General features: G+C 41.4%; 1 protein-coding gene across 5 annotated transcripts in view; it reads left to right on the plus strand.

Annotated features, from left to right (window-relative positions):
- RANBP3 (RAN binding protein 3) overlaps positions 1 to 22,286 on the plus strand; it is a 50,707-nt gene that overhangs the window by 22,267 nt on the left and 6,154 nt on the right. For 2 of the 5 annotated variants that reach the window (XM_051639883.1, XM_051639881.1), the window contains 14 exons: positions 492 to 695; positions 6,075 to 6,111; positions 6,199 to 6,285; positions 8,520 to 8,591; positions 9,706 to 9,771; positions 11,730 to 11,822; positions 12,934 to 13,037; positions 17,288 to 17,407; positions 18,032 to 18,135; positions 18,707 to 18,785; positions 19,451 to 19,553; positions 20,449 to 20,573; positions 21,195 to 21,315; positions 21,936 to 22,078. In XM_051639883.1, coding sequence (XP_051495843.1) covers positions 492 to 695; positions 6,075 to 6,111; positions 6,199 to 6,285; positions 8,520 to 8,591; positions 9,706 to 9,771; positions 11,730 to 11,822; positions 12,934 to 13,037; positions 17,288 to 17,407; positions 18,032 to 18,135; positions 18,707 to 18,785; positions 19,451 to 19,553; positions 20,449 to 20,573; positions 21,195 to 21,315; positions 21,936 to 22,078 — 1,458 coding nt within the window. The remainder of the gene's footprint in view (positions 1 to 491; positions 696 to 6,074; positions 6,112 to 6,198; positions 6,286 to 8,519; positions 8,592 to 9,705; positions 9,772 to 11,729; positions 11,823 to 12,933; positions 13,038 to 17,287; positions 17,408 to 18,031; positions 18,136 to 18,706; positions 18,786 to 19,450; positions 19,554 to 20,448; positions 20,574 to 21,194; positions 21,316 to 21,935; positions 22,079 to 22,286) is intronic. The other 3 variants (XM_051639885.1, XM_051639884.1, XM_051639882.1) reach the window with 2 other exon arrangements.

Raw genomic sequence — 22,286 nt, forward strand, 5'->3', positions numbered from 1 at the left:
CAACACATTGTAGATGGGAGGGCATCCTTGGCCTGCATATTATCCAAAGGACTATAATTTAGTTCCTTACCAGAATACAGTTGTTAAGACTCAAAGCCTTTAACTTTTTCATTCTTCAGACATGTACAGAATATGGTAAAGCTTAATGTTTAATTCTACAAGTGGGGACTTGCAGCATTAAATGATCTGAAGAAATGTAAAGAGTCTGTGCCAGAAGTTCAGCAAATATCAAATACCATGAGTGTGCACTAGCTATCCTGGCACTCCTTCCTTGAAATAGACATGCAAAGTTTTTAATTTACAAAAAAGAAGCAGGGTCTGTTCCCTGCTTTGTGCAAGTTTTTGTTGGTGTCCAAGCTACAAGCAATTCCTCCTGCCCTAAAGTGAAAACAGTGGAATTTTAAAAGGCCTTAGCAGGTCTTCTCACTAGAACGACTGCTCTCTCATGTTGCAGCCTTGCATTGAAGGGACGTTGTCTTTTCTGCTCCCAGTCCCCTGCAGAGCAAAAAGGTTTGTCGGATTCAGGCGAGGACCCACAGGGAGAGGTTGAGCCCCCCCACCATGGTCTGGGTCACAGAGGATCAGCTGGTGAGCACGACTCTGAGCATCCTGCTCCGGTTCTTGCCTCAGTCAGTGCTTCCCTGAGTCTCGCTTCTGAAGCCCAGCTTGCTCCTATTCAACAAGAACTGGCAGGGGTAAGTGTGAACCTACCAAGTACTTCTGCTGCTCAGGGATTAAAGAAAAACGTTCCTTCCTCTAGAAGGAATCTGTTAACTTCAGGTAGAGCAACTCACTAGCTGTCTGGGTCTTTGATCTGTAGTGTTAGTCCCCTGTAAGCTTCCAGTTAGTATAAATGAAATTTGTTTGGGACTCCTTAGTGGGTGTAATTATAGAAAACACATCAAGGATCAGTTTTAAAATGTAGGGTGTAAACTGTGTGTTTGCTAAGGATAAAGCTCCTCTAAATGAGTGAGAAGTGGGTACACATGAGGGATTTCCTTTAAGCAGTTAGGTTGTTTATTCCCTCTGAGCCATAATGCTGCAGCTTGACAGAGTGGGCAGCTAATTCTGTGTTTCCACTGGATACAAACAGGACCTTGTCATGCCAATGTGTAATGTACTTAGCAGATGAAAAGCAGCCAGAAAGGTGCTAAAGCAGAATTTTGAATTTAAGTACTTGGCAAGGGGAGCAAACCCAAACAACCATTACCTTGAGGTAGGAAAAGCTGTCAGTGCTGTTAATTTAAGATCTTTCTACTGGTGGTACAGCAAAGTATTTTTTCAAAGTTTAGGTGATTAAAGGACTACTACCATACAGTCTCTCAGAGCAATTTTTAAGGTGTTCCTAATCTTGCTGCTTGATGGACAATGTTTCCTTGGTGCAGGCGAATGTCGCTGCTCATTGTGACCACACGCACATGTACTCTTTGGTAGATCCTTGCCTGTTAAGGCTGCTCCACACAACATCTGCACCCTTTCTTGCACTAGTTCTTGGTTTTTTCAATAATGGGCTGTTTCAAGTAAACCCAGTGCTGGATGGATGGTCATCGCAAGGTACAAACAGCTGTAGGCTAAGCACCTTAGTCCAGACTGTTGCTTGCTGACCTGCTGCAGAAATTTTTCCATTTCAGTTTGTTTTTTGAATATTAAGGTTTTCAAGGATTAATATTTTAAAATATATCTGGTAAACAGAGCCATACTCTTCAATGTCAGTTTTCTGTAACTTGAAGTTGCCGGTATTACTAGAACTGGCCAAGAGAACTGTGTTAACCAGATGTTCAGGAAAACTGCAGCAAGTGGTCATTATCTTAGACTTGTTCTTAAAGAGCTGAAAATCTTACCTCAGTTGACCCAGATCTGAAAAGAAATTAAAGGACCGGAAATGCTGTTGGGGAATATATGCAGGAATCCTTGGCCGTGCACAATAGATGCATCCTTGAACTTTACTCCATTCACTTTATGGAACAGGACAGTGCTCAGTCTAGTCACATTGCCCTGGCAAACAGTCTTCCAAGTGTCCTGGTTTCATAGAGTGAAGCTCTTTCTTACCTTGAAGTACAGTGAAGGTCAATGCCTCTTCAGAGTTCTCATTCTGGTTTGCTGGAGCAAAATATAATCCTCCCATGACTTTGGGTCAATGATGGATTAAGACTGGTTCTGAAGAAGAGAAACTGTTTCTTGATTCCTCACTGGTGTTTGTACATGCACAGGGATGTGTCTGAGATAAGACCACATTGTGGCCAGAGGTGGAGCCTCTTGCAGAGTAAGTTACAATGTCTTGACTTCAAGCTCAGCCAAAGCCAGCTTACAGCAGCAGGTAGCCAGGGCCAGCAGGACTGCATTGTTGAAGAGGTTCTGGAACAGCTTTTAAGCAACAGCCATGGCAGTTCAGTGATGCTTGTGGATGTGCAGTGTGTCAGGATTGCAGACTTGCTGTAACATTCTCTGAAGTTCCTTTTATATATGACTTTTTACATCTTAAATATATTTTTCATAGATGAGCACTGGAAGTGTACTCTTATAGATTTCACCTAATTAAACATGGACCTTTTTTGCTTTACGTGAATTTTCCCTTGCCTTCCCTGTTTCTTAACCTTTTTGTGAATAAACAAAAACTGACAAATTTGTTGAAGTTTGTGTAAGTTCTCTGTTAGTTTATTCTAACAACTGTGTGAGGAAGTAATGGGTGTAAAGAAGCAGTGTTTGTCCTTCAGTAGGGGATTGTTAATTGCCTTCATTTGTACTTTTAGAAAGTTGGGAGGTCTTAAGTAATTTGGATAATCAGAAACTTGTCAGAATTGTAGAAGCTTCTATTGAGCAATAATTGTAACTTCTGTACCTGGATTTCTAAAAGTAGGGGGAGGAGGGAGTAAGTGAAAGGTGGCTTCTCTTCTTAAATGAGGAGTAAATCGTAGGATAGATTGTGATGTTACTAGTTTAAGTGTCTCTTCAGGTTCTAATGTCAAAGAACTGAATGGAGAGAAGTTGGGTCACCCTAGTGGTTCCTTACAGGATGAGATGGTCCTGGCTTTCATTTTGGTTGTGTTGTATGCTTGTGTAAAACATATAATCCAATTGTAATCTGATGTTTTTTCCAGCCTGTCAAGTAAACTGCTTTCATGCAGGTATTCTCCTTGTTTTTGTCTAGTCTTCCCAGCTTCACTCACATAAGCAACTTCTGGCTGCAGCAGTTACTTTAGAGTGGGGCTTCATAAGAAGATGAAGCTTATGCTAATACAGGTTATGTGTCCCCACCCCCTCCATCTGCCTTTGACTCTGTCAGGCTGGGCCAGAGGTGCTGGGGGGTGTGGAGATCTCAGCTCTGTATTCCTCTGCAGTCTGTGGGAAGAGGCAGACTAAAGAGGAGAGAACATCTGGCTGCTTCAAGCATTTGCCTTCTCATTGTAGGTAATTCCACATTGTTTGTCATCTAGGTAGGATCTGTGGGAAATCAGGCTTCATTAGATCATGTGAATATACAGCTTTATTTTCTGGAAAGCTTTTTTGATAACTATGGAGGATTTAGGAATCATGTTCAAGTTCCCTAAGAGTGAGTTGGTCACGGGTGGAAACATTATTATAGTGCAAAAACTTGAGGTTTATCCCAGGTTTGAGGAGACCTGAGAGGTGAATTCCCAAGTAATGGGCAGTGAATATTAATAGCAAGTTTTTTAATAAAAGCAAGGAAACAGTGGTGTGTGTCTTTTACTGAATGCTGAGTGTAATAAAATTGATGGGGTAACTTGTGCATATTCTCAGTCATTTGAAAACAAAAAATCAAACCTGGGTATCTTAAATGCTCAGTTTTCATTACTGAGAAACATAAAGAAGGGCCTTTCTGTGCTTGAGGATCAACCCAAGAGATGGACTTTTTTTGTTCCCTGGCCTTTAAATTCCTGAGTCTATGAAAATTTTGAAAGTGTTGTTGAATTTTTCAGGTGGGAGTTAGAATCATAGAATTGTTTGAGTTGGAATGGACCTTAAAGATCATAGAGTTCCAACTGCCCTGCATGGGCTGGGACACCTCCCACTAGATCAGGCTGCTCAGAGCCCCATCTAACCTGCCACTGAACACAGGTTACTTGCAAGGTCTGTCCCAACTTCCCCAAGCAATAATTGACAGTCTGAGCAGTGTATGAATGGGTAAGGATGGGAGGTAGCAAACCAAATGATCTAGATTTTTAGGTACCTATGTAGGGGAAAAAAGACATTTGAGAGAAAGGGAAGTCCTTTTAATTCTGTGCAGCACCTACTTTGACTGGGATTGGCAATGTCAGTAACTGCTGTAACTTGGTGTGTGGACTCTTGCATAGCTTTCATCTCCTAAAACTCTTGGACTAGGAAGCATGGAAATAGTATATACTTGGCTCTGGTTTGCCCTCAGTATCTTACAGCTTCAATAACAGCTCAAGTTTTTGGAGGTCAGGGAGAAACCACATGTTGACATTTGAGAATTTTTGCACATGGAAATCTGCAATTCCCTTCAAAATTTTTTTTTACAAAATAGTTTTCTTCTGCTTTCAGGATTTTTGCTATAATTAAAAAAAAAAAGTGCCTGGTTTATGTGACAACACTTCCTGTGTACAACAGAATTTTTTCTGACTTCAGATGCTGGTTTCTGAAACAGATGACATCATGGTTTTCCGTCTTAACCTTATATTTTGGGAAACCAGTGCATGTCACCAAGGGAGATGCCTAATAGGACCATCTTCCAGTAGTGTGGGTTCATTGACCAATTATGTAGGAAGAGCGTGGATCATCACATACAGTATTAATGTGATTGGGCTGATAGAACCATGTGGTGGGGGGGTTGTGTCCCAGAACTCTGTGCCAAAGGTTTCAGAAGTACTTCACTAGGATGCTAGTGAGAGAGCTGTTCTTTTCTGTTAATGTAAAGCAAAATAGAAAACCCCTTAAACTTAATTGTCTTGAAAAAACTCAGTGTAACTGGGTTTTTATTAGCATTGCATGAAATACAGATACCAGGTTCTAAATATATATGCAGTGCTAAATAGAAGGGTTTGTACTTTCTGGTACCCTTAGACCCAGGATGTGTCTCTCAGATGATGTCCTGTGCAGTCTCAGCCTGTTCTTGTGTGGGCCAGTCCTGGTGTGTCTCTGCCAAAGTGTGGCTGATGTCATGGGGCAGGACAGGGCTGGGGCTGCTGCAGGCTCTGTCCCTCAGCTGCTGCTCCTCCCCAGCCAGCCAAGCTCTCCAGTGAGACCCTGTGAAGAGGAGGTGTCAGTGTCCTGAGCAGCAGTACGGTGGAAGGGTGGTGTTGGACTAAGGAGAAGGTCCAGTATGTCAAGAGGTTTTGTAATGAGAATGAAGGTACTAATGCTGCCCTGGTCACCTTCCATAGTGAAAGGGATCCATTGTGGAATTATGCCTTGTAGGAACAAGGGAATTATATTGGCTGAGGAACTGGCAGAGCAAGTAGGGAGAGACCTACAAATCTTCAGGAAAGATGTAGAGCCTTTGTTCAAAGCCTTCTTTAATATTGTGATAGTAGCATGTGATGCTTCTTGTTTTATTCCTGGTACTGTGGAAGACCATCCAGTGCTGATTCCTGTCAGTGTCAGAGTGCTAGGTTATAGAGTGTGCTTGGGAAGACATTCCTCCAGTTCCTCTTGTTGAAGGAGCTAGTGTCAATTACATTAATTAGGAAAAGTGCTTTGGAATGAACTTGTAAATAATGGGGTATGTTCAGGAGCTTGGAACTTCTGTGGTATTTTTAAAATCAAACCGAATTTGAAGCTTGTAATTTTCAGTTTTTCAGTATATAGAAAATAACTGTAATGGTTGTTGTGTGGTCTCTAAAGATGTTAGTGCTTGGAGATGAACGTGCAGGTATCTTCCTTGTAAAGAAAATATTTTTAATTTATTTAATAGTATCTGAGTGAAACTGAATATGCCTGCATATAAGTCATAAAAATAATGCTTTGTCTTGGGTGTATATTGTTGACAGAACAGAAGAAGTCTTCAAACTGATGATTAAAACATTTTGATGTATCTGAAGAGAGTGAAATGCTCAGTGTGTGATTTTTGTTTTATTGTTGTAATCTAATTTCAGAGATCAGCAGATGGATCAAGTCCGGAAGATGGAGATGGTAAGAGATTTGATTGTAAGATGAAAAGCCACAAATATATATCTCTCCAGGACTTTGTGCATTTTCTCTAATGCTTTTGTTCTGCAGAATCTGATCGAGAGGATGGGAGCTACTGTCCACCTGTAAAGCGTGAGAGAACTTCATCCTTAACTCAATTCCCTCCTTCTCAGTCAGGTAAATGTTGTTACAATATGATGTATGAGGTGGATTTCCTTCTTAGAATTCTTTTTTCCCCTCACTCATGTCAGCATTTTTACTGCTGTCTGCTGGCTTCAGACCTCAGCAGCTGTGTGCTCTGACTCTGTCCATGGTCTGTTAGCAAATTCATTGAAGCCCAAAGGAGTTGATAGAGATGTTTTTAAACATATTTTCTAGTTGTAAGTTTATATATATTTGTAGTTTCAGCATTTAATCTTATGCTGTAAATTTGAAGAATTCAGCAGAAATCTTGTTGATTTGTTGTGATCAGGACACATCTTAACAAATTTATATAAATACTACTTCTTTCTTAGTTACTGGAAGGCCAGGGGTAAATTATAATTCATGGTCATGTTAGATATTTGCCTTCGCCCTCAGGAATGGTCTCTAAAATTTATGCCTTCTCTCTTCACAGACATTATGAAGTTTTTAGCTTTGGTTGAGAATTATTTTAAAGATATGTCAGTGCTTGGGGCAGGTTTGGAGACTTTTCTCCTTAGTTGGAAAAAAAGGAGATGAGAAAAACAAAGGAACAGTAAAAAATAGAATAATAGAATTGTCAAAGTTGGAAAAGACCTTCAAGATCATCAAGTCCCACCATCCCCCCTACAACCCCTAAAAACTAAACCATATTATGAAACACCATGTCAACCCCTTTTTGAACATCTCCAGGGATGGTGCCTCCACCCCCTCCCTGGGCAGCCTGGTCCAAGGCCTCACCACTCTCTGTGAAGCACGTTGTCTGGATGTGGTCATTTATTCCCTGTTTGACTCCCTCGTTCTCTTCTGATGTGTGTTGTTACCAAGCAGTGACAACTTTGATTGGAATGACAGCTTCCTTAAAGGCTTCTTTGGGTATTGCTGGCAGTGTTTGATGGCCTTGCTTTACAGAAAATCTTTCACTTTCCAAAACTCTTAAATTTTTTGTGAGGTTATGTTTTTATTGAAGGTAGGGAAATCTTACTTAGATGAAACCTCCATCATGTTTAAGACAGTCTGTAGTAAAAAGAAAAAATCTAAAGGGAGGAAGAAAATATAGAAAAAAAAACCCCCAAAATCTAAAACTTTAGTGCAAGAGGCAAATGATGCATCTTTTGGTGTCACAGTGTTCAGAGATGAGGTTCCTTTCTCTTTTCAACCTGCTTAAGCTGCTTCCACAGCCTTATAGATGCTAAAAGAGCTGATAAATATTGTCATTCTTTACCTCATGCAAGATGAGCTGTTGGAGAGAAAAAACCCAGCCTGCTATTGTTGCCTTGTGACGCTTGATGCATCTGCTCTGATAATTCTGTCTCACAAGCTGCATTGTCTGTGACTTTGTGCACAACACCAGAGGTCACTCAGCTGCTGACCAGGGCCTGGACCAAGCCCCTCAGTACTGGCTTCTCTAGGTCCCAGCAAAGGGTGGAAAAGAAACACTCTACTTTGCCTGTTCCCTTCCAACATTTTCTTGCTCTTTTGTTGACTGTTATGCTTAAATGAAACATCTTCAAATTGCTCTGAGGTACTCTCATTTGTTTCTGTAGACTTTTTGTCCTTGCAGGACAGTCCAAACGTGAGTTGCTCGAAGTGCAAGCTGTGCTTTCACTCTGAAGCCTTCTGAGGAGCCCGGGTGTCAGCAGCCACTCTTCAGCAGGCCCCTTTGAAATGTCACATGTATTTTGTAATTATATTGTTCATTCTAACATCACATTTAATTTCTAGTTCAGATACAATTTAAACTGGGAATCCTCTGTTAATCTTCCCTCCAGAATCAATTAAAGTCTCTTTTTCTGTTTCAGGAGAAACAAAGGAGATTTTATGGACAGTGACCTGTTTATTTCTGTGGCTGTTTTAGTTTAGAAGAAAGGAAAACCTAAAGTAAACAAAACTAATTACTAGAAAAATAATTTTCAGTTTGCAGCCTTGCTATGTCTGGGAATGGAATTTATAATTAAGAACAATCACCAGAATTGTTCTGGTTGGGAAAGACCTTTAAGATTGAGTCAACTCATTAACCCAGCTCTACAGAGTCCAGTGCTAAACTGTATTCCTAAGCATCACAACTACATCTAAACACCTCCAGAGTTGGTGATTGCAACCACCTCCCTGGACAGCCTGTGCCAGTGTTTGAGAACCCATTCAGGGAAGAAGTTTCTTCCAATGTCCAGCCTAAACATCCCCTATCGCAACAACACTTCTCTTTATTTTTCTTTTGTTCTTGCTGGCAGTAACAAAGAACAACGTCTTTATGCCATCAAGCTTCTGTGAACCCTCTACAGGCAATTCTGACTCAGAACCAGGTGAGCTTCCTCATTTTTCAGCTTATTCTCAGCAAATTGCTGTCACCTTCTGTACTGTGATACTTCTGAGGACCCTGTCTGGGAGAGTGGAAGTGGTGATGGTTCTGATCTTACAGCTGTTCTCTTGCTCACTTCATTGCTTCATTTCGTGCTTGCTGTAGGTAAATAAAATAACAAATATCAACATACTTGAATTCTTTGGGAGTGGTGGTGGAAGACTACAGTGAGGTTCTGTGCCCACCTGTTAATCTCAAGATGAAACTTAAAGGGAAACTTTGGTTTATCTATTTTGGATACTGTTTTATAATATTGAAAATCAAATCAGCCATAATCTGTGGTCATGATGATGTTCAACCCCCTGTTGACAGTACTGCTGGTTTTATTACTCACTGTTGTTTGTATACTTATGTTTAAATGGCATGAAATAATGAAGTGGAGTAAGATGATCAGGTGTTGAGTTGTCTTATTCTGAGCACAGCCAATATGCCCCTAAAATGAAATGTTTTATAATTCTACCTTTTAAGTTCTTAGGAACTCATTTTGTAGTGGCTGTGGATTAATGATTATTATTTTTTCAAGATTTTGGTATTTTATCTAAAAGTCTTACCTGTGTACAAGCGAAGTAATCTTTTACCTTCATACTATAAAAGCTTAAGGTAAAAGCTAATGGAATTAGAAGAAACTAATATTAGACAATGAAGTTTAACTTCATTTCGGTCAATTAGCCGTAGGGAGCTTGCTAGCAGCTGTCATGTTCAGTCATACTTTGGCTTGTCCTTTCTTTAGTTTGATTCTCACTTAAGAACTCTATTAAACTTCAGTTAAGGCCTTCACAGAACTCCCATTTCTCTTGTGAAAATAGTCTGTTTCATGTTTCTCTTGAAAAACAATTTTGAATGTTTTTCATGCAACAACTCTGTTTCTGTCTTTGTATATTTGCTGTTATGATTGCTGGAAATTCAGCCTTTTTTTGGAAAAAGAGAATTTGTTCTTTGGATATTTCTATGAAATGTGTGAGTTGTTACAGTGTGGAAAGCAAGAGGAATTTCATGACTGAATGAATGTAGGTAGTATGTTCCAGTTATGTCCTTGTAATTTTGTATCTTGCTTCTAGAGGAAAAGAGCAGTGGATTCCGGCTGAAGCCACCAATACTTATCCATGGTCAGGCACCTAGTGCAGGTGAGATCAGTGTTTTCTTCAGCACTACAAAGAAACCAGTTCAAGCATTTTAGACAGGAGTCGCCTCAAACTGCTATTGTAACTGGAAGGTGGCTCAAATCAGGGCAATGTGTTGATGTAGAAAAAAACTCTTGTGTTCTCCAAGTGGTTGTGCCCATCCACACTATCTCATGTACAGACACATCCCAGTTTTGGCTGGGATCAGTCATGGATTTCTGAAATGTATCTCCCAGTTGTCTCTGCCTATCATGTTTTGATTCAATTCTTGCAGTAATCGTGGGCTCCACGAGCTCAATTCCTTTGGTAACAAAGTGGGACAAAAGGGGTGCTCCAGGAGTCCACTGAGAGTTCCAGCCCTTACTGGGCACTCAGTCTGGGGCCAGGCTGGAGCACAGTTGGAGCTGTTCACTTCCCATTTCCTCCTCTCCCTGGCTTTTGATGATAGGTTCTTGATCCTACCTGTTCTGTGGTACAGTTTGGCTTGGCTCTTACTGAGCTTCCTTTTGGTGGGGTAGACCTAGCTAATAAGGGAAAGACATTAACATTACAGCTCCTTAGGATTAGAGAAAGAAACAAAACTTATTTTGGTGATGGAAGTCATCATAGAATCACAGGGGCTGGAAGGGACCTCTGAAGGTCAAGTCCCACCCCCCTGCTTCAGCAGCAACACCCAGGACAGATCACACAGGAATGTGTCCAGATGGGTCTTGATAGTCTCCAGAGAAGGAGACTCCACAACCTCTCTGGGCAGCCTGTCCCAGGGCTCCATCACCCTCACAGGAAAGAAGTTCTTCCTCATGTTGAGGTGGAACTTCCTGTGTTGTCACTTGGTGCCGTTTCCCCTCGTCCTGTCACAGGCACCACTGAACAGAGTCTGGCCCATTCTTGACACCCACCTGGCAGGTATTTGTAGACATTCATCAGGTCGCGTCTTGGTTTTCTCCTCTCCAGACTAAACAGCCCCATGTCTCTCAGCCTTTCCTCATCAGGCAGGTGTTCCAGTCCCTTCATCATCCTTGTAGCCTCCACTGGACTCTCTCCAGTAGATCCCTGTCCCTCTTGAACTGGGGAGCCCAGAACTGGACACAGTACTCCAGATGTGGAAACTATTTAATTCATTTGCAGGAAGAGTAGTTACATTTAAAAAAGAACAAGGTTTTTCAGCTGACAAACGAACATTTGGACTTGGGATTATTGCTGTGGCTTGGTGGCTGTCGTGTCCTTTGAATGTGGATGGCCCAAAATGGAACTAGTTGCAAAATATTCAGCTGAGTTGCTATGAGTACATTCTGTTGCAGTTTTCTGCATTGGATCAAGAGTTCATCTTTGTTTTGTTCAATGAAGAAAACTGAACCTTCTGAAATTGCCATAACCTTCTCGACTTTCAGATGTTTTCTATTTATTAAGGTCAGTTGGCTTTTTGTGCCAGAGCAGAATTAGAGTTGTGGTGCCATGTATCTCACCAAAGCACACCAAAGAGGCCTGGTTAATGCAAAAAGCCAAAAGGTTGTTAAATAAAACAACATGTAAGATTACTACACTACATTTGATTTTATGAAGGACAAAAAACCCCACATTTATTAGTATCTCAAAATTGCTCCATTGGAAGGAGAAGGGGAGACTTGGGATGTAGTTGAACACATCTCTGATTGTTTGCTTTTCGTTTCTCTTGTATTTTGACTTTTATTTTTGAGTTGTTGTCATAAACTCTCCTATGCTTTCCTGGATAAGGTAGAGAATAGATTTTCAAGTGTCTTTTAAGGCTGGGAAGTTGTTGTCTCTGTGGGACTAATTGTATTTTTGAGGCTGAGAGATGGGAAAGATGGGGGTGGAAGCTTTTAAAGTATCTGCTGTTCCATTGCATATTCTGTTTGAAGCAGTTACAGAGAAGATTAGATCAAGTTGAATTTTTCAGCTCCAGAGCTTTATAGCCCTTTGAAAAACCTTTGTACTTGCAGGACTCCCAAGCCAGAAGCCAAAGGAGCAGCAGCGCAGTGTGCTACGTCCAGCAGTGTTACAGGCACCACAGCCAAAAGCTTTCTCACAGATGGGTAAATATTGCTTTTGCTTTCTAGAACAAAAGTACAAGATCTGTTTAGTGTACTGGTTTGGATTTACTCAGCACCTGGCTTTGTTTTTCTCTAGGTTTCTCCTTTCAGAAAGAAACATCTTAAATGTGAAGTAAATCTTTGTTACATAAAGAATGTCACATTGGGACCTTTTTTTGTGTAGAATGACTGTGACATTGCCAGGCCTCCACCTTTGGCATAGTCCAGCCTTGGTTTTTGGAATAAAAAGACTTTGAGGGTGTGGACTGGCAATGTCAAATGGCAGCATTGACCATGGTTTAATAAGCTACTGCTGGTCAACTGAACAGTAGGGGCAGACTTCATCTAGCTGCACCGTGATGTAAAATGCCCAAATCACTGGACTTGGGGACTATTTTGGAGTTGTGACTTTGAGATACACTTTTAATTCTTGGTTTGGTCATGTATATTAAGCTTAATGTATTGTTATGCAATATATCTAATAGAAATAGGCATGAAGGAAACTGAAAGCTGAAGCAAAAAATCTGTTGAAGGTGCCCATGTCTCCTAACCCTGGGAAACTCCTGTGTTTCCCCAGCCCTCTGCCTTTTCTCAGTTGTGAGTTCAGTTGACCGGAAACAGAAATAACTTCAGTTAAGGCTGAATCTAGCATACATCCATAAGTTTCTAGCTTGATTTCTTGGCATACCTGTTGGCCCAAATTGGATTCTACAGAGGACTTAATATTGGGATACAAATTTTCAGTGGGACTTCAGTGTGTAGGTAGCTAGATCAGTTCAAAGAGGAGCTCTGGTAGCTATGAACAGTATCAGATTGGAGCAGGGGGGTTGCTTGAAGTGGTATATGTTGGAGTCTCTGCAGTGTTTGTATAGATTCAGTAAGGGACTCTTTACTGACTTCGTTTTCTGCATTGGGAATTTGGATTCTGCTAAGAATTGCTGAATCCTGGTCCTTGTGTCTCTTGCAAAATAGTATGGGGACTCTGTAATTTACACTGCAATATTTTATGGACTTAGCAAGAAAACAGCATGCAGTTTGCTGGAGAAGACTGACTGCTTTTAGGCCAATCTAAGCATCTAGAGAATTGATGTAATTCCTTTATTCCCTATTGCAGTTCTCAGCAGTGGCACCAATGGTGTAAATATCCCTCCAGATTCTGCAACCACATCAGAATCACTAAGTAATGCAACACTGAAAAGTTCTGACTGTGAAGACAAGGTGAGTTGAAGAGGAATGGGAGAACATTTAAGGTGACAAACTTTAAAACAGTGATCTCTGAACAGAGTCTATTTAGTAATGTGAGTGCAGTTACAGCCCCCTTATTTATCCGTACTATGGTAGCACACTTCAGGTGTAGTAGATTTAATACTGTCCTAATTGTATGCTGTATTTATTAAGTCAAGAATTGTAACAAAGATTTATTGAATCCACAGTTTATGATCACTTTTCATTCCTTTTTCCTCTTCAAAATATATAAATTGCTCACTTCTGCTTCTATTGTCATTGGTTCTTTTAGTCTTTCTAGCTTTATTTCTAGTCAAATTGTTTTGCTGCTTGAATTATGCTGTTGCTACCATAGACCATGAATTCCTGTAGTTGGGGTGTCTTGGTTCAGTGGACTGATAAAATACTGCTTTTTCATCTGATCAGGTTGCATGAAGAAATGCATCTTTCACCTACAGGCCCATCTTTTACTCTGTGTACACGGAGTGGGTCAGGAGAAGATGAAATTGTCTTTTAGGAGGAAAACTGTTGTTTTCTTTAGTGGCTGTCACCAGGTCTGACTGGTGCTCTTGTCAGGCTGCAGACTAGAAAATGTTGACTGAGTTGCTGTTCCTGCCTGTAAAGGCTTTGGTGTTTTGAGCTGGGTGAACTAGATAGTTTGCTCACGTGTGGAGTCTTTCTTTTCAGGCCTGCCTAGCGAGCAGCAATCCCCTGTGCATGGATGATGGCCTTACTGGGGTTGCCTTCATTCCTAACAACTGGAATTGTGGTGGGAGATGTGAGGGTGGAAAACATACAGGCAACTGAAACAAATGATTAACACACAGAACCTTAGAAACAGGAGCTGATAGTGGGTAGAAACGCAGTGACAGCAAATAAATTCCCTACAGGAAATGGTGGAGGAGGAGTGCAGGTGATGAGGGGTGAAAAGCTTCAGCTAGAGAAAAAGACATCCAGGTGCATTGAAAGTCATTTATTCAGTATCTTGAAAGTAATGAAATAGTTCCTTCCCTCTTCTGTACAGAGTCCAGTCCTTTCCTTCCTGCAGGCATTGAGCTAACTGTTGGCATCTGAAGATGTGTTGACTCAGAGCATGAGGAGGATGTTTGCAGATTTTGAGAGTCAGTGGGTTTTGGGTGGCTTTTTAGGGTTTGGTGGGTTTTTTTGTAGCTTCATTAGACAGTGGTTTGCTCTATGGATGCAATGTTAAGCATTGGTGAGTTGTATTGTTAACAATGCGAGAGTATCATAGATACATAGGATGGCTTTGGGTGGAAGGGACCATGTAGATCATCTAGATCAAGCCCCCTGCATGGGCAGGGACACTAGATCATGTTACTCAGAGTCCCATCCAGCCTGGTCTTGAATTCTTCCAGGGATGGGGCAGCCACAGCTTCTCTGGGCAACCTGGGCCAGTCTCTCACCACCCTCACAGTGAAAAATTTCCTCCTTTGGACCCAGTCCAGTGTTCTTTTCCCACCACTGCCTTAGAGTTGGACTGATCAAAGAGAAGAAAGTAGCTAAAGCCCTTGGAAGCTTGAAGACCTTGGTTCTAAAGGGGAGCTTTAAGTACTTTTGACATCTGATAAAATGGTAACATGTCTTGGTAGAAATGCTCCTGGAGGTTTTAGAATTAAGTTGGGAACAGTTCTTTTGCTGGATAAGTTGACCAGGAAGGTACTCAGCTGGAGCTGTATTCCCAGCAAAGAGCTTGAGAGTAGCTGTGATTGCAGCAGTGAGGAGCCAAGAGTTTGAGATCCTAAGGGAAGATCAGTAGATTAAAGACCCAAACTTTAGGAGAGAAGACTTCAGTTTGTTTATAGGATCCTGAAGGACAGAAGGGCTCAGGAGGGCTTATCTTTATGGACAACCACTTCAGATAATGAGTGGTTTATGCCAATGTGTAGGACACTGTGGCAGGAGGCCAGCATGGATGAACTAAGAGCTTCTTAAATCCAGAAAGACAGTGTACGTAAGTTGGGAAAGAAGTCGAGGGACCTGAGAGATATACAAAGGTATTGCCTGGATGTGTGGGCAGAGAACTGGGAAAGCAAAAAGCTTAGTTAGAGTTGGAAATGATCAGGGGTGAAAGGGCTTCAAGAAGAGCTTCTGTGTGTGCGTTACCAGCAAAGGCAGGATGGAGGAAAAAATATAGTCCTGCTGCCAAATGTTGGAGGGAACCTAGTGATGAAGGATGTGAAAGAATCTGAGGGGTTCAATGCCCTTGTCTTGATTTTTACTGGAGAGGTCTAGTCAGGTCTGCCAGGTCCCTTTTTCTAGGGGAGGTGTGGGGTAATACAGTAAATTAGCTGAAGGCTCATCAGTTTGACATATGCAAGTCCATGAATACTGAGGGAGCTGGTTGGTGTCACTGTGAGACTGTTGCCTCTCATCAAAGTGTTGTGATGCTGTGGGAGGTCCTTGTTACTGGGGAAGAAGAGAACACGGCACACATCTTCAAGAAGGACAAGAAAGAGTCTCCAGGAAAGTAGAGACTGCTCAGCCCCTTCGTCTCTTTCCCTGGTGAAGGAGTCCTAAGATCTGAAGTACCTTAGAGTGATTGAAACAGCCAGCATGGATAAAACATGGTGACCAACCTGATTTATTTTTTCCCCTCTGACGTGATTGGCTCTTGTTTTGACTTGAGCAAGGTCTTTGATATGCATGGTCCCCAGTGTCATCATCATAGTTGGGTGTAATTTCAAGTGGCTGGAAAATGGGCTGAACCAGTGAGCTTCAAGGGTAGCAGTCAGTGGTTCAAAGTCAGTCTCTAGAGGCATTCCTTCTGGGCTGTTACGGAGGTCACTACTATTTAATGTTTACATGAACAACCTGGCAAGGTGAAATGAATCTTGGTAAGTTCGTGGGTGCCAGTAAACTGAGGGAAGGGGAAAATGGTCATTATGTTGGAAAGCAGGGCTGTTCAGAGGGATGGGAGGCAAGAGAAACCAACTGACAGTCAACAAATGCAAAGTCCCTGTACATTGGGTGAGATAACTTGTGTCACAAGGACCAAAGAGTAACTGGCTAGAAAGCAGCTATGCAGAGAAGTTCTTGCAGATCCTGGTGGCACATGAAGGATGTTGAGGCTAGTTCCCATGTGCAGACTTTATTAGCATGGTCGAGAGCTGATAGGATTGCTTCTAAGCATGGCAGTTCTTTCATTTTGGAGGAGGGGAGAGCAAAAAGGAAAAGAAAAGGGAAACTTCCTATGGACCAGCTAGGAAGACAAGAGACAGGTTCCCTGGAGAAGCATCTTCCCTCTGGATGTTCTCTCGAGTGGAGCAGGTGGTCTCCCATAATACTCTTCCTATGGTAACTCTATAGTTTTCATCAGGATCAAGCTTCCTACTGGTTTGGTTTGGTTTTTTTCTGCTTGTGCCCTTAATGCTGATGGGAGCATGCTTTAGTGAGGAGCAGCTGCTGTTTAGTGTTGAGTCTTCTAATGTGGATCGAAAGCTACAGGGTAGGGAATGAGGAGAGAAGAGGGAGGGGACCATTCCCATGCTGGCTGCAATTGCTTCCCAAAACCACTATAGGGGTTTGCAGGTACAAGACCCTGAGTGTAATTAGATGAGACCTAAAATGGGAAAACACTGCCACAGGGGCTCTGGCAGCAGGAGTGTTGTGCAAAGTTTGGGATTTGCTGGTACATGAAAGACATTTACAAGCCCCCAAGGTGATTAGTGGCTGGAGCACGTGGTGTCTGGTGAGAGAGTGAAAAAGCTTGGGCTAGGAGAGAGGGAATTGAATAGTTCTCCTCAACTATCTAGTGGTGGGCTGTAGTGAGATCAAATGAGACTTGGAAGTGCCTACCAAACAAATGAGGGGTGGGGTGGGGGATTCCAGTTGGGTCTTATGACAGAACGAACATGTTTAGTGCAGCTGAGCATTGAACCAGGCTCCCAAACTGTAAAGCTGCCATCTGTGCATTTTCTTGAGACTTGACTGTAGAGGTCTTCAGTACCCTACCAGAATTTTGAAGCTGATGCTGCTTGGAGCATGGCTTGGACCAAATGATTGTGAGAGATCCTCTTGAGCCTTTACTATTCTGTGATTTGTTAGGAAAGATGCTCTAAACAACAACAGAGGAATTTTTTTAAATGCAAAATTTGCCTTGTTATCTGGAGATGTTATTGGCTTGTCATTGTAAGTGACCTTGGGACTCTTTGTATCATGACACTTGTGTTTTGTTTAAAGAAACTCAATTCCCTGGGCTAAGGTTTTCCGTTTCCTTTCTTTAGGCGGGAGAATGTCAGAAAAGAGAGTCCAACAATACTTCAGATGATGACAGCTGTGAAAAGGCAGAACTAAATGCTCAGCAAGCATTTGTATTTGGGCAAAACTTAAGAGATAGAGTTAAGGTAAATATGTGTTTAAGTTAACTAAGGGTTGGTGTGTTTTAAGTGAGGATAATAAGCAATGGAACAGATCATTTGTTGGTGTGAGCACAACACACTGTTCATGAAGTACTTTGAAGCCACTATATACAGGGTTAGAACCTCTATGTATATGTGCAGCTTTAGAAGCTGTGAATACAGTTTGCTTGGCTGTTTAGTAAAGTGGGTCTTCCAGACATTAGCAAAAAAGTAATACTGGTTAGTAGCATAAGAAGCTTTTACAAAAAAGAATGCATCTCTTGCAGTCATAGGTAACTTCTAAAGCCAGTGTGTGTGATGAATTCTTTTACATTTTGGGTTGGAATTAAGTTAAAACGAGTTCCTGAGAAGCTGAAGTGTTCCTCACAGCAAATGTGAGAAAAGAAAAATAGGGCAACCTATGCATGAAGTGACTGAGTAGGGATTGTTAGTACCTCCTGTTGGAGGCAGGTTTGAGCATAACAAAAGAAAAAGTCATACTGGGATGTATGCCCATAGTGGTTTGTTGTAGAAAGTGTTTGTGGATGGAATTTTGATTTGTGAAAGAACGAGATGAAAATGTTGTGGTCAGTAGTTAAAACTGTCAGTATGTACTTATTCTTTTTATAGCTAGGAGATGAAAGCCATGAAACTGCTGATGTGCAGAATGCTGGCCTTCCTACATCAGACCTACCTTCTGCAACAAATTATTTTCTACAATACATCAGTTCCAGGTGAGACTTCAGGGAGACCTCCAGGACAGTTTTCTTTATTCTGTGTTAAGAAGTATGTGTGATTCTGTGCTTTATTGGATGCAGGACTGATTCTGGGTCAGTGGGAATCCAAGCTTCTGAAGGATAAGGTGTCAAACTTCAGATTTGGGGGAATCCTGGTATCATCTGGTCAAGGCAGATGGATTTGACACCTCTTACTTGACCCAGGTCCTCACAAAAGCCTCTTCATAAACCTAACAAACATAAAATGAGAGGTCTTCTCATGAATTATTAGAAAGAAACAGTGATGGAATAAGTTGGACCTAGCAGTAGACTCGTCTAGACATCTCTGCTGTGTTTGTGTTCAAAATGTTTCATGTGCAATATGGGTAAAGGGAAGAATTCTAATTCCACAAAAGCAGGAGGTACTCTTATGATAATAAGTTGAATTCATTTTTGTTTGTTTCTGTGTCAACCAGTGTTTAATTTTCAAAGCCAGTGTTCCTCACTTTTTGAGGAATTTCATCAGTAGAAGATAAACAGGTATTTTCCTGACTTATAAAACCTGTTTGGTGCTTGTTTGTCTTTTCAGTGCAGAGAACTCTACAAACAGCACAGATGCATCTAGCAACAAGTTTGTTTTTGGACAGAACATGAGTGAGCGAGTCCTAGTGAGTAACAACTGGTGTGAAATGTTGTGATTTGAGAGTAGTTTGTGTTCCTGCTGCTCACTGAGGAGTTTTGATAACCTATAATGCTTCTTGTCACTGGGGCACAGATTCACTAGTTGCCCTTGTAGGGAACATCCTGAGAGCAGCAGGGGGGTTTGTTAGGAGCTCTTGTGGGCAGCAGCCATGCTGGCCAGGCTTTCCCTGCCAGGACCACCCCCCGTCTCTGCAGCACCCCCACCTGCAGGTAAAACTTCTAGTACTTCACTGTTTTCTACTGTTGTTTTTACTGTTCTGCTTGTGCAAAAGGGAGCTGGTTCATGCTGCACATTTACACCTGTCTTAACACTGAGTGAGGATCTCAGTCAAGTAGCTGGAGTTGAACTGCAGCTGAAGTGCTTTGCCTTGTTGAACAGAACTTCAGAATAAGGGTTGAAATTTGGTTTCAATTCAGGGTTAAATAATTTGAACTGGTGTTCAGGTCAGGCCCCCTTCAGTTTCTTGGCCAGGGAGCAGTGGGATTGCTTCTAGTGTGAACGTGTCATATATGGGATTCTTCTTCAGCTGTGTGATTTATAAACACTAGGCCTTTCCTCAGTATTGGAGCACTGATCTTCTGAAAATCAGTGTTTGCTCGTTTCTCTTGACCTCCCTTCTTTTTGCAACAGAGTCCACCAAAATCAAACGAAGGTAGTACAGAGAGTAATAAGGAGAATGCTGCTACAGAGTCTGGTTCTGAATCATCTTCTCAGGAAGCCACACCAGAGAAAGGTGAACAACAAAATAATATTTAGGCATGCTAGTTAATTTTTGTGAAAATTCTTTTCAAGATACCTTTGCTTCATAAGACCATAACATGTTAATGTTGCCTTTACTAACTTCAGTAACCAAAGGTGCAGACGAGTGGTGGGAGGAGCTGGGTGCTCTAGGTCCTCCTGTCCTTTTGTCTCTCATATTAAACATGTAGAGGCTACACTGTCTTTCCCATGGTCCTTCTGTGGGATTGGGAGTAGCTTCAACAGAATGGAAGTAGAGGGAACTAGCAGAGAAGGTACTTGGACCTACATAGTGTAGAATAAGTGTGGCAAACTGTTTAATAACAATTCTGTGACACTTCAGTGACTGGATGTGTCGGAGTCAAATGTATTTTGTAGTGAGTCAGTGCCCCAGATGTGTTGCTTGAACCAAGAACTGTTTGCTGGGTTCTAGGCTCTTGTGGCTCTTGAGATTGGCAAGATTTTCTGGAAATTTTGGGAGCTGTGGGTTTTCTCCAGCAAACAGCTTGCAAGCCACAATAAAAACAGAAAATGAATTGTGTGGTATGTGTGTCAGCACAACAGTGTAGCTGGTAGCAGTGTCAGTACTGCTGGAGCACCTGCAGTTGCACAGATGTCCATGTGTCAGCAAAGGGTTTGAAATGCTGGATGTGGGGACAGAATTTTTCAGTAACTTGCCTCTTCTGTCCCTTGCATGTACTTGTGCTTTTAAAACAAGTCTTTAAAGCAGAAGTTAAAGCTTGTCTTTCAACTTCAGTCCTGTTCCTAATGTCCTGTTAATGTCTGTCTTTTGTACCTTATTTCTCTAAATTTTACTGTACTTGTGAGACCTTTATAAATCTTACCTAATTATATACTCATCATTCTCAAACTTTCAAAATGTTGTTCAGCTAATAATATTTCAGAATCACTGGCAGAGTCTGCAGCAGCCTATACTAAAGCAACAGCCAGGAAGTGTTTATTAGCCAAGGTTGAAGTGATTACTGGGGAGGAAGCTGAAAGCAATGTCTTGCAGGTAAGAAAAAGAGCAGAGGAGCTTTGAGTTTACGAGGATTCACATGGATGTCCAGTCACCTGATTCCCTACAAGTCGGCCATTCTCTAGATCTCTAATGTGCTTTCTTGGGTTCAAGTGCAAACTTTGGATAATTATGATCAGATCCTTACTTTGTTGTTTTTTTTTATTTCCTCTTTCTGAAAAAAGTACAGTGTTTGGGCCACCCAGATGAATCTTAAGCATGCTTTCAAAACAATTCTTAGGAGAAAATTTAAATGAACTAAATATTTTCAAGTTCTTTCAATATCATACAAGCAAAGGTTTTTAAAAACTCAGAATGCACTATTGCCAGCATTCTCTTCTCTTGCTAATGAGACACCATAAAACAGTACTCAGTAATTTGTCTTGAGGCACTTAATTGGATTATTGGTGTTTTAGAAGAATATTCAGTCACATCTTAAAGACTTCATTTTTAATTCTGGTTTATTTAACATTGTAATTATTTATTACTTTAAATATTCTTATTAACTTCAGCATGTCCTTAAAAAAGGACAGCTGTAGGTACATCAGCTTTAGGTGACTAAATATAAAATACAGTATTCAATCAACCACGGTGCTATAGAGAAGTTTTCTGTTGCAGATTCAGTGCAAGCTGTTTGTATTTGATAAAAACTCTCAGTCTTGGGTGGAAAGAGGTCGAGGACTTCTGAGACTCAATGATATGGCCTCAACAGATGATGGAACATTACAGTCTCGGCTGGGTAAGAGGAACCAGGGGAACGAGGTGACAGTCAGTGCTGTTTTCATAGGATGCTTCCATGACACATCTGCATCCACTATATCTTGTGTCTTAGCTACAGGAATGCAGAAGCAGTTTGAACCTCTTCTCTTGCTTCAGTTTAAATGCATTTCCTCCAAAGAGAGGATCTTTCCCTATCCTTCTATGGTAGCAAATGTCCCAGTTACATTTCCCCAGAAAACCTCTACTTAACTAGAGTACTTGACCAGAAATTTTTGCTAACATTCTTGAGATCTGGGCTTTTTGCTGTTTGGGACAGGGCCCTTGTGGTGGGAAAAGCCTCTTTGAATAGTGCACGATTTTTCAGACTGGCAGGAAGATGCATTAGCATGAGATACCAGCTCAGATCCAGCCTTTGATGTATTAACATATAAGACTAAATATCTTTAGACATGACTGATAATCTTTAATCACCTACATTCTTCTGATTAACAGTTGGGACAAGATTCCTATTTTAAGGGCTCTCCCTTGATATTCTTTGCAAAGAGTCTTAAGCATTCACACAATAAAGAGGCATGTTGGCTGTTTTTAGCTTCCTTTGGTGTGTTTTTCCACCTAACTGATCTTGTATGTTGGCTTTAGTGATGAGGACCCAGGGGAGTCTCAGGTTAATCTTGAATACCAAGCTCTGGGCCCAGATGCAGATTGATAAAGCCAGTGAGAAGAGTATCCGGATCACTGCCATGGATACAGAGGACCAGGGAGTTAAAGTTTTTCTTATATCAGTGAGTACTGCTTTTTTTGTTTAAATCTTAACCTTCCTACTAAAATTGGTGCTTTCTTTTGACTACTTCAGGTAAAGTTCCATTCTTCTTTGCACCCTAACTCCTTGCTGCCACCCCCTCCCCAAAGACAAGGGTCTTGGCAGACTTGGCTTGTCTGAGAAGCCTCACTAAGTTATGAAAAAATTCCATATAAAAAGCTGCCCTAGGA

This window comes from Apus apus, chromosome 24 (genome assembly GCF_020740795.1).
Source record: "Apus apus isolate bApuApu2 chromosome 24, bApuApu2.pri.cur, whole genome shotgun sequence".
NCBI classification, from domain to species: Eukaryota; Metazoa; Chordata; class Aves; order Apodiformes; family Apodidae; genus Apus; species Apus apus.